The following is an 18,963-nucleotide window of genomic DNA, read 5'->3' as shown; positions in this document are numbered from 1 at the left end:
ACACAAAGTGTCGCCCAGGCCTTAAGGCAAAGCAATGTGCTTCTAGCCCCAAGACAGACATTTGGGTGGAATATGAGACCTACTGCATGTGGCTGTCTCCCTCTAGTGGCTGACCCCAGCAATGGTAAGAACTTGTCACTTCCTGACACACACCGTCCTCCGTAAATGGGCTATGTCTCCCCCCTTGTGGATCTCAGAAGCCCCACACCAAGCCCCGCCCCTCACTTCCAACCCCTTTCTTCCAGCAATGGAACTACTGCAGCTGCCTTTGTTTTAAATCTTGTCTCTCTTCCTCCCTTCTGGTGGATCGCTGAGGTTTTAACCCCTCTCACCCTTCTGGCGCCCACCTTGTCAGGCTTCTTCTGCACCCTCAGAATGGCCGATCGCCCGCGAAAGCACCACAGCAAATCCAAAAGGTGCTCAGTGTGTGAGGCTCCCTTTCCAGGAACATCAGAGGGAGAACTGTGTCCTATGTGCTGCCAGCCCGCCTCCCCTTTCTCTGTCACAGGGTTGGGCTTTGAGTCAAAGTGGCGTGATGGGACTGTATCTCCTGTACGTAGCCAGGACTCCACCGGGGGAGCCGTGGGACTCACAGGAGGAGGAAACTCCTCCACCATTGCCATGCTGGGTAAGTTAAGCAAAGCCCCCTCTTATGAAGGGAAGGAGTTTCATAGGCTCCTACTCCAACTCCTCAGGCCGGTGCTTTCCTCCCTGATCTCAAAGCCCTCACGTCAGTTCATCGAGATTGTCCATCCACTTCAAAGATGATGCCCCTGTCCACTGCCTACATCATCGGGGCCTTGACAGACGCTATGCAGTTTGTTGTGAGTAACTGATATGTGCCACACCTTTTCTATGTGTGATGTGCTACAACTGCTAAGAATTGGACACTGATTAAAATGCTGGAGTTGTGTTTATGTTGCAGTGGGTGCAGAGTTTGAAACGCACTCTTGTCCAGGCAGCCCTGTGCTGATATTAAATATGCAAGTAGCGCACCTCATGAGGAACCCAGGTTGGCAAACAAACCTAGTAGGTGGCTCAGCATTCACAGGTCAAACATGGTCAACCTGTGGAACTCATTGCCAGGGGATTTTGTGAAGGCCAAAAGTATAACTGGGTTCAAAAAAGAATGAGATAAATTCATGGAGGATAGGTCTGCCGATGGCTATTAGCCAGGCTGGGCAGGGATGCAACCCCTAAGCCCTTAGGTGTTCCTAAACCCCTGACTACCAGAAGTTGGGACTGGATGACGGGGGGATGGATCATTAGATAATTGCCCTTTTCTGTCCATTTTCTCTGAAGCATCTGGCCCCAGCCACTGTCCGAGACAGGATACCACTGACTGGAGCCAGTATGGCCGTTCTTATGATGCACATGATCCAGTGCTTAGGAATAACTCTGCCGTAACAGACTCAGCCTGGGCATCTCGCGGTCATGAGTGTGACCCTCCACTCTAATCTGTGGCCTGCACAGCCTGAGAATTAATGAGTGACCCTAAAATGCGAGGGGTGGACTACTAGCGACCCTAGGATAACAAATCTCGTCTGCAGAACCCAGAGCCCACCAGTAACCCTTTCGTAAAACTGGGCCCTTCCGAATCCCAGCAATGATAAACATGGAACCCATCAGCAACCCTACAATAACAAACCCAGTGCACAGAGCCTGCGACCCATAAGTGATCCTCCTCTAGCAAACCCAGCCCACGTGGCCCTGGGTTTAGGGTGACCAGCTGTCCGGATTTGGGGGGCTTTTTCTTTCATAGGCATCTATTACCCCCCACCCGCTGTGCTGATGTTTTATACTTGCTGTCTGGTCCCCCTACCTGGGTGTGCAGTGACCCCGACCACACCAAATGCGGGGCCCACTGGGAACGCTACCGCAACAACTTGGCACGTCAGGGCCGGGGCCCACTGGCGACCCTACAATAACAAGCGCAGGGCACTAACCCGGGGCAGCCAGGGACGCTACAAAACCAAGACACGCCTCCGCCCGCAGCCCTACGACACCCAGCCCGGCGGCCACGGGCGACCCGACAATAACCAGCCCGGCCCGCGGCGGCCGGCCCGGGGCTTGGCCGGAACGCTGGTGCCGGCTGCGGTTTCCCGGGGGGCCCCGCTGGAGCCGCGCGCGCGGCTGGTCCCTTCCCCTGCGCTCCGGCCCGACACGCAGCGTCCTGGGCTGCCGCCCCGCTGGCGTGCGAGGGAGCCGGGAGCGGCCCGGCAGGTCAGAGCGGGGGGGCCTGGCTGGAGGGGGGCCGGGGCCGGGGGGGGGGACACTGGCTGGGGGGTGCCCTGTTCGGGGAGGGGGGGGGGACACTGGCTGGGGGTGCCCTGTTCGGGGGGGGGGGGGACACTGGGCTGGGGGTGCCCTGTTCGGGGGGGGGGGGACACTGGCTGGGGGTGCCCTGTTCGGGGGGGGGGGACACTGGGCTGGGGGTGCCCTGTTCGGGGGGGGGGACACTGGCTGGGGGTGCCCTGTTCGGGGGGGGGGACGACACGGGCTGGGGGTGCCCTGTTCGGGGGGGGGGGGGACGACACGGGCTGGGGGTGCCCTGTTCGGGGGGGGGGGACGAGGGGGTGCCCTGTTCGGGGGGGGGGGACACTGGCTGGGGGTGCCCTGTTCGGGGGGGGGGACGACACGGGCTGGGGGTGCCCTGTTCGGGGGGGGGGGACGACACGGGCTGGGGGTGCCCTGTTCGGGGGGGGGGGGACGACACGGGCTGGGGGGTGCCCTGTTCGGGGGGGGGGGGACACTGGCTGGGGGTGCCCTGTTCGGGGGGGGGACGACACGGGCTGGGGGTGCCCTGTTCGGGGGGGGGGGACGACACGGGCTGGGGGTGCCCTGTTCGGGGGGGGGGGACGACACGGGCTGGGGGTGCCCTGTTCGGGGGGGACACTGGCTGGGGGTGCCCTGTTCGGGGGGGGGGGGACACGGGCTGGGGGTGCCCTGTTCGGGGGGGGACACGGGCTGGGGGTGCCCTGTTCGGGGGGGGGGGGACACGGGCTGGGGGTGCCCCTGTTCGGGGGGGGGGGGACACTGGCTGGGGGGTGCCCTGTTCGGGGGGGGGGGGGGACACTGGCTGGGGGGTGCCCTGTTCGGGGGGGGGGGACACTGGCTGGGGGTGCCCTGTTCGGGGGGGGGGGGACGACACGGGCTGGGGGTGCCCTGTTCGGGGGGGGGGGGACGACACGGGCTGGGGGTGCCCTGTTCGGGGGGGGGGGGACGACGGGCTGGGGGTGCCCTGTTCGGGGGGGGGGGACGACACGGGCTGGGGGTGCCCTGTTCGGGGGGGACACTGGCTGGGGGTGCCCTGTTCGGGGGGGGGGGGACACGGGCTGGGGGTGCCCTGTTCGGGGGGGACACGGGCTGGGGGTGCCCTGTTCGGGGGGGACACGGGCTGGGGGTGCCCTGTTCGGGGGGGGGGGGGACACGGGCTGGGGGTGCCCTGTTCGGGGGGGGGGGGGGGACACTGGCTGGGGGTGCCCTGTTCGGGGGGGGGGGGGGACACGGGCTGGGGGGTGCCCTGTTCGGGGGGGGGGCACTGGCTGGGGGTGCCCTGTTCGGGGGGGGGGCACTGGCTGGGGGTGCCCTGTTCGGGGGGGGGGGGGACACACTGGCTGGGGGTGCCCTGTTCGGGGGGGGGGGGACACGGGCTGGGGGTGCCCTGTTCGGGGGGGGGGGGACACTGGCTGGGGGTGCCCTGTTCGGGGGGGGGGGGGACACTGGCTGGGGGTGCCCTGTTCGGGGGGGGGGGGACACTGGCTGGGGGGTGCCCTGTTCGGGGGGGGGGGACACTGGCTGGGGGGTGCCCTGTTCGGGGGGGGGGGACACTGGGCTGGGGGGTGCCCTGTTCGGGGGGGGGGGACACTGGGCTGGGGGGTGCCCTGTTCGGGGGGGGGGGGACACTGGGCTGGGGGTGCCCTGTTCGGGGGGGGGGCACTGGCCTGGGGGTGCCCTGTTCGGGGGGGGGGGGGACACTGGCTGGGGGTGCCCTGTTCGGGGGGGGGGGGGGACACTGGCTGGGGGTGCCCTGTTCGGGGGGGGGGGGGACACGGGCTGGGGGTGCCCTGTTCGGGGGGGGGGGGACACGGGCTGGGGGTGCCCTGTTCGGGGGGGGGGGGGACACTGGCTGGGGGGTGCCCTGTTCGGGGGGGGGGACACTGGCTGGGGGGTGCCCTGTTCGGGGGGGGGGGACACTGGCTGGGGGTACCCGGTTTTGGGGGGGGACACTCGGCTGGGGAGGCACACTGGCTGGGGGTACCCGGTTTTGGGGGGGACACTCGGCTGGGGAGGCACACTGGCTGGGGGTACCCGGTTTTGGGGGGGGGCACCTGGGCTGGGGGTGCCCTGTTCGGGGGGGGGGGACACTGGGCTGGGGGTGCCCTGTTCGGGGGGGGGACACTGGGCTGGGGGGGCACACTGGCTGGGGGTACCCGGTTTTGGGGGGGCACACTGGCTGGGGGTACCCGGTTTTGGGGGGGGACACTCGGCGGTGGAGGCACACTGGCTGGGGGTACCCGGTTTTGGGGGGGGACACTCGGCGGTGGAGGCACACTGGCTGGGGGTACCCGGTTTTGGGGGGGGACACTCGGCTGGGGAGGCACACTGGCTGGGGGTACCCGGTTTTGGGGGGGGGACACTCGGCTGGGGAGGCACACTGGCTGGGGGTACCCGGTTTTGGGGGGGGGACACTCGGCTGGGGAGGCACACTGGCTGGGGGTACCCGGTTTTGGGGGGGGACACTCGGCTGGGGAGGCACACTGGCTGGGGGTACCCGGTTTCAGTGGGCACACTGGCTCGGAGGGGTGCCCTGTTTGGGGGGGCGGTGGCTGGGGTGCCCTGTTTGGGGAGGCACACTGGGTGGGGGGGTACCCGGTTTCGGGGGGGCACTAGGGGGAGACACTCGGCTGGGGAGGCACACTGGCTGGGCGGTGCCCTGTTCGAAGGGGGTGCTGGGGGGGTGCCCTGTTTGGGGGGGTGGTGGCTGGGGGTGCCCTGTTTGGGGAGGTACTTGGTTGGGAGGGGGCACTGGCTGGGGGTGCCCTGTTCGGGGGCGGGGGGGCATTGGCTGGGAGGCACTTGGCTGTGGGGGTTAAAGGGACACTGGTTTGAGTGGGTGTGGGGGGCACTCGGCTCTGGGGGCCTATTGGCTGGGGATCATGGGGGGCACTGGCTGGGGAGTACCTGGCTCTGGGGGTTAAGGAGACACTGCTTGGGCGTGTGGGGGGGGAGTACTAGGCTCTGGAAGGGCTGTGGCTGGGGGCACTGATTAGGGAGTACCTGGCTCTGGGGAGGGATGGGGGACACTGACTTGGATAGGCACAGGGAGCACTTAGTTATGGGGGGCACTGGCTGGGGGGCTAAGGGGACACTGGTTTGGGTAAGTAAAGGAGGCATGTAGTTCTTGGGGGGGGGGGGCTGTTGGCTGGGAAGCATGGGGGCACTGGCTATGGGGTACAGGGCGCAATCAGTTCTGGGGAGCTGGGGGGTACCAGGCTTGGCGGGGTTGAGGGGACACTGTCTTGGGTAAGTACAGGAGGCATTTAGTTTGGGGGGGGCTATTGGCTGGGGAGCATGGGGGTACTTGGCTCTGGGGGCATTGAGGGGACCCTGGCTTGGATGGCTATGGGGGGGCACTTCGCTCTGGGTGGGCCACTGGCAGGGGATACCTGGCTTTGGGGGGGGGGCACTGGTTGGGAATGTATGGGGTGTAATGGGTGATCTAATGAGATTTGGCTTCCTCCCTTAGATCAGTGGCTCTCAAACTTTTTTACTGGTGACCCTTTTCACATAGCAAGCCCCTGAGTGTGACCCCCCCCTTATAAATTAAGAACACTTTTTTATATATTTAACACCATTATAAATGCTGGAGGCCAAGCAGGGTTTGGGGTGGAGGATGGCAGCTCGTGACCCCCCCATGTAATAACCTCGTGATCCCCAGTTTAAGAACTCCTGCCTTAGATTATCCAGGAGAGGAGCATGAACTAACCTGGTTTCCTCCCCACCTTGCTCATCTCAGTGCCCATAATTGATTCCAGACAGGTCCCATTACAGTATTTGCTTTTGCATGTCCTTCCTTTGGTTCAGTTTCCTTATCTCTGATAGTAACGACAGAAGCAGAGTTGTCCTCCCCCATACCTCCCACCCATATGTGCTCCACTTCCCTGTGGCTTGTGATGAGGGTTGGTTGAATTGAAGCAGAGTATGCAGATGAGTTATTTTATCTAGTTGTGTGGTAGGGAGGGTTATTTTTTTGACTTCTTCTGTGCTAATGGGGGCACCATGTTTATGTCTCAAATCCAGACCAAAACAAGTCTGCCCTATTCACCTGCAGATGTGTGCAGTATGTCACAGAGTTGTTGAATGTGTGGATTTAAAACTGCATTGATCTGGTGTCTGGAATTTATTATACTCAGTGCTGGACTTTTGCCAAAAAATTGTTGTAGCATGACAAGTCAGTGACAGTTTGAAAGTGTGATATTTTGCAAACCACTAGAGCTAACCTCCTACTTGTTTAGATTTAAATGTACTAAAATAATAGTAATAAAAAACCCTGGCCTCTCTGGGCTCTATTATCAATTTAGAAAAACAATACAAAATCCATTACCAAACCAAAACCACAGCACACCTCCCCGTCCCTCGTATGAAGTGCCAGTCAGCAAACAGAGGTAAGAAATCAAAATCTCCCCTCCCCTATACCAGGGGTTCCCAAACTTCATTGCACTGTGACCCCCCCTTCTGACAGTGAAGTTACTATATGACCCCAGAGCCCTGCCACCCAGGGTTGGGGGAAAAGAGGGCCGCAGCTCAAGCCCCACTGCCCCAGGTTGGGGGGAGAGGAGGCTGCGGCCTAAGCCCCACGGCCCCGGGTGCGGGTGGAGCTTGGGCTTCAGTGGTCCCAGCAAGTCTAATGCTGGCCCTGGCGACCCCATTAAAGCCCCCACTTTGGGGGTCCTGACTCACAGTTTGAGAACCGCTGCCCTATACAACCTGTCCCTATCACCTCTGTCCTTTCCTTTTTCCTGCTTCAGCAGATGGGCCGTGTGGCATGTATGGCCCATCAACACCATATTTGGACCAAGGAGGGGTGTGAATTTCCAAAATAAAAGCCTTTATGGAGAATGCCCTACCCACAGCTCTCTTAAATACCCAAAAAGCTCTCGCTGAGGTGCCTTTGCTGATTTCTGATGTGGTGCTCTTATTTGGGGGGTGAGGGGAGGACTCTGATAGGACAGTCTCAGACCATTTAGGGCCTTATAGGTGAAAATCAACACACTGAAATCCACAGATCTCCAAGTGCTAGTGTAGTTTTAACAAACAAGGCCTGCTTTAGCCTTAAAAACTATGGTAGTTAAGAGAGATGAATTTTTTTTTTTTACTAACATTGTTATGCTGGTAAAAGCCTCAGTGTAGAAGCTGTTACACTGGTATAAGACACGAGTCTATGGCTGGTATAGCTTGTTTTGCTCTGCCAAGCTGGAACTGGTATAAGCGGTTTCATACCAGCATAACTGAATTTGCAGTATTGTAGTTTGCTGCTTTACCTACACCAGAATAGCTAAAGCAGCAAAACTTTTTAAGATAGACCAGGCCAAAATCATCACGTCCTGCACTAGCTTTTGTCTTCCAGATGGGGTGAAGGTGTAGCCCCGGCTATAGCACATATGAATTCTTTGCATCAGTCTTCATGGTTGAGGATGTGAGGGAGATTCCCAAACCTGAGCCATTCTTTTTAGGTGACACATCTGAGGAACTGCCCCAGATTAAGGTGTCATTAGAGGAGGTTTTGGAACAAATTGATAAACTAAACAGTAATAAGTCACCAGGACCAGATGGTATCAGTCAAGAGTTCTGAAGGAACTCAAATGTGAAATTGCAGGACTACTAAATGTAGTCTGTAACCTATCATTTAAATCAGCTTCTGTACCAAATGACTGGAGGATAGCTCATGTGATGCCAATTCTTAAAAAGGGCTCCAGAAGTGATCCCAGCAATTACAGGTAGGTAAGCCTGACTTCAGTATCGGACAAACTGGTTGAAACTATAGTAAAGATCAAAATTGTCAGACACATAGATGAACATAATTTGTTGGGGAAGTGTCAACATGGTTTTTGTAAAGGGAAATCATGCCTCACCAATCGACTAGAATTCTTTGAGAGGGTCAACAAGTATGTGGATAAGGGGGATCCACTGGATCCCGTGTATTTAGATTTTCAGAAAGCCTCTTAAAGTAAGCTGTCCTGGGATAAGAGGGAAGGTCCTCTCATGGATTGGTAACTAGTTAAAAGATAGGAAACAAAGGGTAGGAATAAATGGTCAGTTTTCAGAATGGAGAGAGGTAAATAGCGGTGTCCCCCAGGGGTCTGTACTGGAACCAGTCCTATTCAACATATTCATAAATGATCTGGAAAAAGGGGTAAACAGTGAGGTGGCAAAATTTGCAGATGATACAAAACTACTCAAGATAGTTAAGTCCCAGGCAGACTGCGAAGAGCTACAGAAGGATCTCGCAAAACTGGGTGACTGGGCAACAAAATGGCAGATGAAATTCAATGTTGATAAATGCAAAGTAATGCACATTGGAAAACATAATCCCAATTATGCATATACAATGATGGGGTCTAAATTAGCTGTTACCACCAGGAAAGAGATCTTGGAGTCATTGTGGAAAGTTCTCTGAAAACATCCACTCAATGTGCAGCGGCAGTCAAAAAAGCGAACAGAATGATGGTAATCATTAAGAAAGGGATAGATAATAGGACAGAAAATATCATGTTGCCTCTAGATAAATCCATGGTACGCCCACATCTTGACTACTGCATGCAAATGTGGTCGTCCCATCTCAAAAAATATATATTGGACTTGGAAAAGGTTCAGAAAAGGGTAACAAAAATGATTAGGGGTATGGAACGGCTTCCGTACGAGGAGAGATTAATAAGACTGAGACTTTTTAGCTTGGAAAAGAGATGACTAAAGGGGGGATATGATAGAGGTCTATAAAATCATGACTGGTGTGGAGAAAGTAAATAAGGAAGTGTTATTGACTCAAGAACTAGGGGCCACCGAATGAAATTAATAGGCAGCAGGTTTAAAACAAACGGAAGGTTTTTTTTTTACTCAGCGCACAGTCAACCTGTGGAACTCCTTGTCAGAGGATGTTATGAAGACCAGGAGTATAACAGGGTTCAAAAAAGAACTAGATAAATTAATGGAGGATAGGTCCATCAATGGCTGTTAGCCAGAGTGGGCAGGAATGGTGTTCCTAGCCTCTGTTTGCCAGAAGCTGGGAATGGCTGATGGGATGAATCACTTGATGATTCCCTGTTCTGTTCATTCCCTCTGGGGCACCTGGCATTGGCCACTGTCAGTAGACAGGACACTGGGCTAGATGGGCCTTTGGTCTGACCCAGTCTGGCCGTTCTTATGTAAAAAAGTCCTTTTGCTGTTAATCAGTTCCCCGAGTGAAATAAACTGTATACGACGTTATACTAGCAAAAGGACTTTTTTTTCTGGAATAAACTGTTTCAGTTAAGGAGGGTTTGCTGGTACATCTACACCAGCAAACCTTTTGTGTGTAGACAAGGCCAAAGGCCTTGATTATGGTTTCAAGATCCACATCTGAGAGAGAAGATGGGTCAGGAGGTTGCAGGTGCAAAAAGCAGTCTGGATCACTGTTGCTGTTTGGTCATGTAAAAGTCGTGGGAAATCTAAATAGTCATCAAAGCTCCCAACCAAGAGAGTCGAGAGAGCCCCCACAAACTCCTCTGGTTGCTTCTGCTATACAACCAATACAGTTAATATGCTGATGTACTCATTACATCACAGATAATGAAGGTGGAAGAAACATTCACTGTAGAATAATGTCTGTTCCGCCTTCATCCTACCCCAGCAGTGCTCAGTGGTTCTAGTAATTTGCCCAGTCTAGCTTTTAATGTCTTTGGTGACAGGACGTCTCTGTAGCTCTCGCTACATGTTCTCTCTGTCAGGGTCCATTTCCCTAATGGGTGGCTGGTCGAGTGCAAACCTAGTAGTAGTTGTCTGCATATGAGTCAGCAGAGGAGACATTGCAGTATAGTGGAACAATCTTGTAGGCAGGGCAGCACACGGCTGCTGGCATCTGACTGTGCTAACGCCTCCAAGGTTTAGAGAGATGGCACAGAAGAAAGCAAGCAGACCGTGTTATGCAGGGACGCCTTGAGGTTCTGGCATTCAGTTCCTTTGGTACCTGTCTCAGTAAACTCAGGGTGACTTCAGACCAGGACTGGAGGACAGTTTCAGAGCGGCATTGACTGAAAGTATTCTCACTTGGGCCTCTTGCTTTGTGCAGGCCTCATGATGAAGCAGTGGAATTTATTCTCTGCCCCTCCCTGTACATCTGCAAACAAATTTTTTCTCTTAGTGAAACTCTTCTTCCGGTGGAATGCAGTTTGGCCAGTTCCTCATTCCATTGCTGTGTTTCGATGGTATATATTCAAAATTATAGGGTCTGTTTCTCAGCAGTACTACAGCACCTGGCTAACAAAACATTAAAACCCTCATCAAGGAATATACATCTCTCCATTGAGATCAGCCCTCAATTTAGCAACAAGAATTGCCGGTCGTGGTTACTAAAGATTCCACATGGAGGTGTTAATCCTCATGTCCTGGCCAAATTCCAACTCTGCTAATTGTGTCCCATAATCTCAGTTGTCTACCTTATTCTTCACTCCCATCCTTGAATGTTTGTGTAGTGTTTCTGTGTACTGTGAAACGCCTACCACGTTCCATCCCAGAGGTGGCTGTGTTTCTGTGGTGGGTGACTTGAGTTCTGTAGCATTTGTATCAGTAATGGATTTGGGCATCCTTGAAGGGTATTTTCAACAGTTTAAAGAGGATTCCCTTTTTCCCCCCCTTGTCTTGCACTGTTCACGACGCAGCATGCCGTGCTTTTGTTGTACAGCAGGGGCTGAATAGTCCTGCCATCAGACATTCCACTTCTTGTAGATCCCGTCAAACTATTCTGCCAGGGGAAGGCTTGTTGAAAAGCAATGCAAGACCGGCCCATGCCCTCAACCTGAAGCTGAACGTGCTGCTAGCCCAGCGGACAAGATTGCTTGTCCTGTGGGGCTTGCTTTATTAGAGTGGTTTCTAACCTCCCTCCTAACGAGCCAGTTCTCTTGCCTAACGTGGTGCAAATGATGCAGTGGGGTGTTTTAAACCAAAAATTTGCTCATAAAACAGAACAGTATTAAAACTTTGCAAAAGGGCTTTTCCTTTTGATCATACCAGATTTGATCCGAAAAGAATTTAAAATGAAGCTTTGAAAGGAAAGCCCCTATCCCCCATGAGTGTAATTAATTGTAGAACATTGAAGCATTCCAAGAATAACGAGAGCGAGCATGTGCTAAGCTGTGATACAGATGTTGGATCCAGTCAACATTAACTGATGGGTCATGGTGTTATTTTAGTCCTTCGTGTCTAAATAAATGCTGTAAGATTAGTAACTGCATCACAGTGACTCCTTTTAGTGCAAGATCTTTCCGGCTCTTAACAACGCTAATGCAGAGCTTGAAGATTCGCCATAAACCTGCTAGCCAGAGGTACAGATGAAAGATTGGGGAGGGGAGACCCAACAGGACCCTGCTGCAAACCCAGCTGTTGGAGAGAGGAAGGCTGCCAGGACTTCTGTGGGTGCTGCCGTCTCTGAATCCCCGGAGGGGAACATCAGCCGCCTCTGGCCAGTGTCTCACCATCTGACATTCCCACCCCATTCTAGCTGCTGGATGAAAGGTGTTTCTTCCCTGGCTGCTGAGCAGGGGCAGATCTTCATTATGGAGTCTAAACTGCTGTAACGCTGCCTACGACTAGCTGTGAGGTGAAGTTAACAAAATGCTGCTCTCAGCCCTGCAGATTTGTGTCTTCAGGGTCAGAGATTACACAGCATCCACTGGTCCTGATCTGTGACAAGGGCTCCTATGCGCTACAATGATATAATAATTTGTTCACGTTTGGAAGGCTTTCTTTGCAGCCAGAAGAGCAAGAACCTTTTTTTTTTTTCCCCAATGGAAGCTTAAATTCTGCTGAGATTAGTTGCTAAAAGCTCTCACTCACTGGGGAAACTTCTCACCCACCACAGGCAAGTGGAGTTCTGACGCCTGGAATATTGCAAAATTTGCTTTGTCAAATAGCTGCATTCCCGTTTGTGTCTACGGGAATTGTGTTTGCTCTTTGCGTGTCCAGTCCAGCTCTTCTGGAAGTGACTGGAAAGGCTCCCTCTGATTCCCAGTGAGAGTTAGATCTGATGCTTGGCATTGGTGCATACTTGAATCCTTGTCTGAGGCCATACCTACGCTTCCATGTAGGTGGACAAAACTTAGTAGACATGGCCTTCGGGTATGTCTACACTGCAGTTAAAAACCCACGGCTGTCCCATGCCAGCTGACTCGGGCTAAGGAGCAGTTTAATTACAATGTAGACATTTGGGCTCAAGCAGCCTGAGCTCTAGGACCCTCCCAGCTTGCAGGGTCCTAGCGCCGAGGCTCCAGCCCAATCCAGGATATTTACACCACAATTAAACATGCCCTTAGCCCGAGCCTGGGTCAGCTGGCACGGGCCAGCTGCAGGTTTTTAATTGTAGCATAGGCACACCCTAGAGCAGGTTTTTCCCTAAGCTGTGTGGATGGGTGGGCATTTCCCCTGCTGACCCACCCCATCACCCAGGGGTGCTGCTCTCCACTGAGCTCCCTTAGCCAAAGTGGGAGGCAGGAGAAGGATGTGCACCAAAAGAGATGTCCGGTGGGCACAGGGATGAGTGTACATGGGAGGAAACACAAAAGGGAGAGTGAGTGGTGAAGAGGCGCTGACACTTGTGGGAGATGGGATAGATAGGTTTAGCCCTGAACGCAGGCAGTCACTCATTCCATATGCAGAAATCAATAAAACAGCATTGCCCATTGGAGGAACTTCAGTTCTTTGACTTGTGGTAGCCTTTACATCGAGCAGCAACACACTTGCAGTATCACAGCACGGAGCGCATGTGCGCTCCTACGCGCACCGGTTTAAATACAGCGAATGGAAATCTGAGTCACTCTGAGATCACTCCCGAGGCAGGCTGCTATGTTAAGGAGAGCACATTCTTTTCAGAAACTGAGTGGGTTGATAATGCCTATGGTTAGATAAAGCCTGATGTTTGTTAGCTTAAAGCAGCACTGGCCAACTCCGTGGACTTTTAATGTTGTACTCAGTAGGGACTATTGTATCAGCTGCTGGGGTTGACAGAGATGAAGAAAGTGACAGGACAGAGAATGGGATGATTAAGCACAGTGTCAGATTGTTCTGCCCAAAGCCATAAAAGAAAGTATGACGTCGGTTCTCCAGTCAGGTTAATGAATATTCAAGTTATTTGAAAAACTGACCCAGGTCACTTTGTTTTTCATGAACTGGGCACTGGTTGCTGAAGCAGTGAAGTGACTATCTAGTATGAAGGGCATACTCAGCTGGTAATGCCTTACGAAATGTGCACCACCCGTGTTTCACAGTGCTTGTGTTTACAGTGATGGTAGGCGGGGGGTATTGTGTTTATAGCATCCCGAAGTGCCCTAACCACTTCCCAGAAAACTCTTAAGACCTGTCACTACCTTCATGCTGCAAGTTAAGTGCATGCAGAATCAGGGCTGGGGTTGCCTTGGTACGTCTTCTGTAGCACCCTACCGCACTTGTGGGTGCTATAAAATAATATCCACTCCAGTAATGGGACGCTCACCAAAAATCACTCCTAAGCCTTGTCAGATGAATGTTAAAATGGAATGAACGCTAGAGTAGCGCTATTAGCTGATCTGTCCCATCTTCCTCTTGGCACAGGACTGATCCTTATAGCACACTTCCAAGTACCTCATCCAGGCCCAGGTGCCGGGGCTTCCTAGAGACTGTCCCACAATCTAATAATCTCAGTATCATGAATTTCCCCCCTGACATTCTGCTTAGATTTCCCCTCAATCTGATTCCATTGCTCCTTGCTGTGCCCCCTTGCACTGCTCGAAATGATTTCTGTCCCTGCTTGGTCTTTACTCTCCCTCCTGTACTTGCAGACAGCTTTGTTCCCTGTTAGCCATCATTTTATTCCTCCAGTCCCCGGAGATCTCAGGTTCTCTTCTCTGAACTCCCTCTCTGATATCGAGCTGCCTAGAGCTGAACATAGTGGTCCAGGTGCAATCCCGAGGGAGAGTTTGTCTCTCTGTCAAACTACATGCTGTTACGCGTTCGGCCCAAAACTAGAGCTGGTCAGAACATTTCCGATGCAGACTTTGTCTAAAAGATTTTTGGTTCTGGAAGGAGGGAGACTGACACTAAGACTGTCACACTGTAGTCTGATGGTTTGGGCACTGACGTGGGATGTGAGAAACCTGATTCAGAGCAGAGTTTTTCATCCCAGAGCACTCTGAATCAGGCAGACCCAGGACATGAACCTGCATGTCCCACATCCACACCAGTGGCCTCACTGCCTGGCTGGCGCATTGTCACACTCGCACGCTTTCCCCAAAACGGTGAGAAAGTTTATAGTTTTGTTCCAGCGTGGAAAGAAAAAACATCTCTACGTTGCCACAAACCAGAATCGTCGCCTTCAAGTCAGCCCTACCCAAAACCACATTGGCCATTTTTGCTGACATAACATTGCGTAAGGCCATGTTGAATCTAAATTGGGACTGTTCTAAAGTACAGCTCTAGTCTCCATGTCCTAAGTAGTCTTTTATCTTTGCTTGACTCACTACTCTGGAACTTTCCCAAACAGAGTCATCTGTACTCCTAAAGTGCCCACCAATAGTTGTCCCTTTAAAAGCCCACCTTTCAAAAAGCTCTTGTGGGATCTGGCTGATGGAGCTTCATCCAACACCACTTTATGTTAAGTCGTCCAGTAGGTGTCACTGAGCAGTGATACTCTGCAGTGATTGATAATCTACAATCACATGCTTCAGGGAGGGACGGGGTAGCTTTCAAGTGATGGGGTAGCCTGCTCTCTTCCTGCAGTAGGTTCACCATCAATCCAGACACTCCCTACAAAGAGTTCCAGGATACCCACTGCATGTGAGGGGGGCAGAGTCCTAAATCCACAGAGCATTTATTACTAGGGTTTCTAGACTTGGGTGTGAACCATATTTCCCAGGCATGCCAGTCTTCTCTGACGAGAGGCGATTCAGAAGTGCAAATGACCATGTTGGGATCTGCATATAGCTGATTTAGTAAAGGAAAAACTTCAAGTCAGTCTTTAGTCACAAATTTGCAAATCCAGCCTCTGCTTTTAAATCTTGTGGCAGTTGGAGCTGAGATTTTTCCAGTGTTACCCGTTCATGTAAACACCAAGTTCCACTTCACCAGCAAGCAATGTGGGGCTTCCTTGCATTCCTGGCATATGGGAAGTTAACAGCTGAGAGCTCACTGCAAATAGCCTAGTCATGATTTAGTTCATGGGCAAGGTTCTCCTCCCCCCACCCCAAAAAGGAAATCCAGCTTTATCCATCAGCTGTCTTGTTGTGTGGGGGTTCTTTTTGTGCATCCAGTTTATCATTGAAATGAGTGCTGGGAAACTGTACACAGTTACCCTTCAGACATGTGGACTGGGCATATTTTAATCTTTGGCCTGCCACTCAGATACTAAAATAGCATAACTAGCTTCATGCTAATGATCTCATCACTCATATCGCAACTCCTGCGTGAGGGAGTTTCTCTCCTGCCAGCTGAGTTTTACCCTCTCGTCATTCCTATGACTAGGAGCTGCTCTGCAGAGAGAAATTATTCAGTGTTCCCATCGAGCACGGTTTGTCAAGAAGTTTTGGCACCTGATGCAACTGGCTAGGCCTCCTGTTCAAGTGCCTTTGGGCTGATCTTTTGTACACAGTGCCCGTTGGCTGGTTTCTTAGCCCTTCTGGAGTGAAATACCTCTTATTTCTTGTTCTTTATTTCATTCTTCTAGTCTGCTGGAAAGACCTTGCCAAGCACCTCTCCTGTGATGGAGCCACCAAGCTCGTCCAGGCTGAATTCCCGGAAGAGGAGAAAAGATGGGTCAGGACCCAATGGGGCAACAGAGCTGGATGGAATCCCTCCAAAAATGTCCCGTCACTCGTTTGTAAGTAAGCAGGGCTTTTGATCAGAAAGGTTTCACGTTTGGAAAGCAGCTGAATGATACTGATGTTGCGACATTGATTAGGGCAAAGTAAAATGTCCTGTGCGCCCAGGGAAAGAGGCGGAGTAGTGCAGCCCGGCTAGTGCTGTTTGCTTCTTGCAAAGCTGGTTCGAAATCCACCTTTGCTCACTCTAATGTACATACTTACAACACAGGCGTAAAAAAAAATTGAGTCCAAAGCCAGCCGAGGTAAGCTTCTTTGTGGTAATTGTGGTGGTTTACCCTGGGCGTGGATGTGTACAGACTTGAAATAAATCCGCTTTTCACAGTTCTAATTTCTTTAGTGACGTAGGTGAGATTTTAAACAAAATTGATACTGGTTCCTTAGACCCACTTGTGGCCATGTTCCTACAACTACTCATGTGGTTAAGCACATGAATAATGCCACTGAAATCAATGGAACTACTTGTGGGTTTAAAGTCATATGCATGCATGAGTGTTTGGGGGATAAATTATTAAAACCAAAATCATGTTAATTAACATCTTGCCTTGAGGCAGATTGATTTAAATCAGCAAGCAGGAAACCGAGGATACGCTATATCTCTACACATTTATTTAAGCAATTATATAGCTTACCATGCTTATTTAGTTTCTTAATTTTTACATTTTTATCATGTTAGAAAATGGTGAGTGATGCATTCTTATTTACCAGGTTGATGATTTGTGTGTGGTGATTTGTCGGGCTGCATTTGGATGGAAATTGGAATTGCGTTAAAAATGCACAAAACCAGTATTTTCAATTTTTTAATTAGTTAAATAAAACTATCTGAAATGTGCTGGGGCCACACATGGTTTACATTTAAAACTGATTTACTAAATCAGGGAAGCGTTGAGTGACCTGAATTTTTTTCTGGTCACCATGTCCTTCAAGATTTTAGAACTAGTAGTTCTCCTCTGCCCAAACCTTCACTTTTATTCACAGATTGGAAAAGGAAAACGAGCTTTCCTGCTCCCACTTGTTTCTCAACTTTGCATGAACCTAGTTATTGAACTGAAGTAGCTGAATAAACTGAAATGAAGAAAATATTCTCTCTGAACCTGCAAAAGAGGCTGCTGTCAGTTAAAACCGTGTTTAGCACTTCAACAGACTCTGGTTCCAGGTGCTTAGCCAGTGACTGCCACCAGTTCACTGGTTTGACTTTCTTTAAAACTTCCACGGCAAATACGTACTGCTTGAAGATTATATTTTTATTTAAATTAAATGATGTTAATAGAATATAGTAAGTTTAGGCTTTTAATATAGGTTATCATTTCAAATTTAATTTTACATAGGTTTATTTATTTTTTTAAATATTTACGCTGAATAAAATCTGATTTTTTTTTTTTTTTTTAATCTATTTTTATGCACCCTGGTTTGCCTTCTGTGGTGATAGTAGACTGGTTAGTCTCGTTGTGTATTTAATGGGTTTCACTTTCTGGTTCCGATGCATTTAGCAGGAAGCTGTATTTGTGTTTCCAGCACTACAGGAGAGTTTTCAAACAATCCATGAGAACATTTCTTGTCCGTACTGGGCTCAGTACAGCCTGTTTTACAAAACTAAAATTCTGGGGCCTCCATTAAGCTGATGGTGTCTCTCGAAGAGTCTCTCTCTCGGGCTGATTTCTTGTACACCTCTACCCCGATATAACGCGACCCAATATGACATGAATTCGGATATAACGTGGTAAAGCAGTGCTCCAGGGGGCGGGGCTGTGCACTCCGGTGGATCAAATCAACTTCGATATAACACGGTTTCACCTATAATGCGGTAAGATTTTTTTTTTTGGCTCCCGAGGACCGCGTTCTATCGAGGTCGAGGTGTATTTTTAAATGATTAACACTGTTAAAACTATAACTCAGTTGCTTTCCCTCCCTCCCCAAAGCCCATTGTTTTCACTCACTGCTAGTACCAGACCCTGATCTGCTTTCTCCTGCCACCTCCCAAGTAGACCTGAAGGGTGGGTTTATTGGGATCACCAGTGTCAAAATCTCTGCCTGTTTCCAGAGCTTGCCTTGACTTCGTACTGCCCTTGCTGTAACACTGTCGGTTTGTCCATATATGGCAGCTCTCTCCCTCCCCCTCTGTGGGGCTCATGTGTATCGCACAGTCTAGAGTTGTTCCTTCCTGATCTTTCTGTCAGAGCTGCCTGCCGTCCGTTCCCCCTTCACTGTGGGGTCAAAGTCCCTCGTAAAAATACCTGCAATGTACTTCAGCTTCAGCTTTTACCTTCCCAAATTTACGGACGACGCTTTTCCCTTCCGTTAGAGGATCTCAAAGTGCTTTACAAACCCGAATGGGTAAGAATTAGTGTCTTCGTTTTACAGATGGGGAAACTGAGGCACAGAACGGTGACATGACTTGCTAAAGCAGCTGTGTCAGAGCTGGGCGTCGAACCCAGATCTCCTTGACTTCAATGCCTGTGCTTTAACCACCAGACCTTGTAACATCATCTAACGATGGGGAAGGGACATGTGCGCCCCCACCCCCTTGCTACGCTCAGAGCCCTGACCACAAATAGCAGAAGCACAGCTTGCTTTGGGCTTCTTCCTCATGCTGCCTATAACCAGCCCTCTTCAGAGGTGCAGACTCTTGATGAGTTCACTTCTTTTCTTTCATGAAAGGTTTTATTCCTAGGAGTTTATAGCAGGGCTCCCTGGTCCTGCCAGGACAAAAATGGCACCCAGATACTTTACACTCTCTTAGCACATGCTTATAACTGAAGAGCTGATTGCTCACTTAGAGGATTGCAGTGCTAGAGTTCCCCAGCAGACAGGAATAAAAAGCCCAGTTAACTTATAGCCCTGCTCTGATCATCTGTTGTATTCA

The 18,963-nt window shown here is 51.5% G+C and overlaps 1 protein-coding gene across 3 annotated transcripts in view; it reads left to right on the top strand.

The window, feature by feature from the left end:
- The first annotated feature begins 2,127 nt into the window (after positions 1 to 2,127).
- Positions 2,128 to 18,963, top strand: part of PCYT1A (phosphate cytidylyltransferase 1A, choline) — a 30,900-nt gene continuing 14,064 nt past the window's right edge. For all 3 annotated transcript variants that reach the window (XR_008446116.1, XM_054038985.1, XM_054038984.1), the window contains exons 1-2: positions 2,128 to 2,223; positions 15,947 to 16,099. Coding sequence is in view for 2 of the 3 variants with exons in the window: in XM_054038985.1 (XP_053894960.1) it covers positions 15,983 to 16,099 (117 nt within the window). In the remaining variant the exon portion in view is untranslated. The remainder of the gene's footprint in view (positions 2,224 to 15,946; positions 16,100 to 18,963) is intronic.

This window comes from Malaclemys terrapin, chromosome 9, assembly GCF_027887155.1.
Source record: "Malaclemys terrapin pileata isolate rMalTer1 chromosome 9, rMalTer1.hap1, whole genome shotgun sequence".
In the NCBI taxonomy this organism is placed as follows: Eukaryota; Metazoa; Chordata; order Testudines; family Emydidae; genus Malaclemys; species Malaclemys terrapin.
This window is presented reverse-complemented; position numbering and strand designations above follow the sequence as displayed.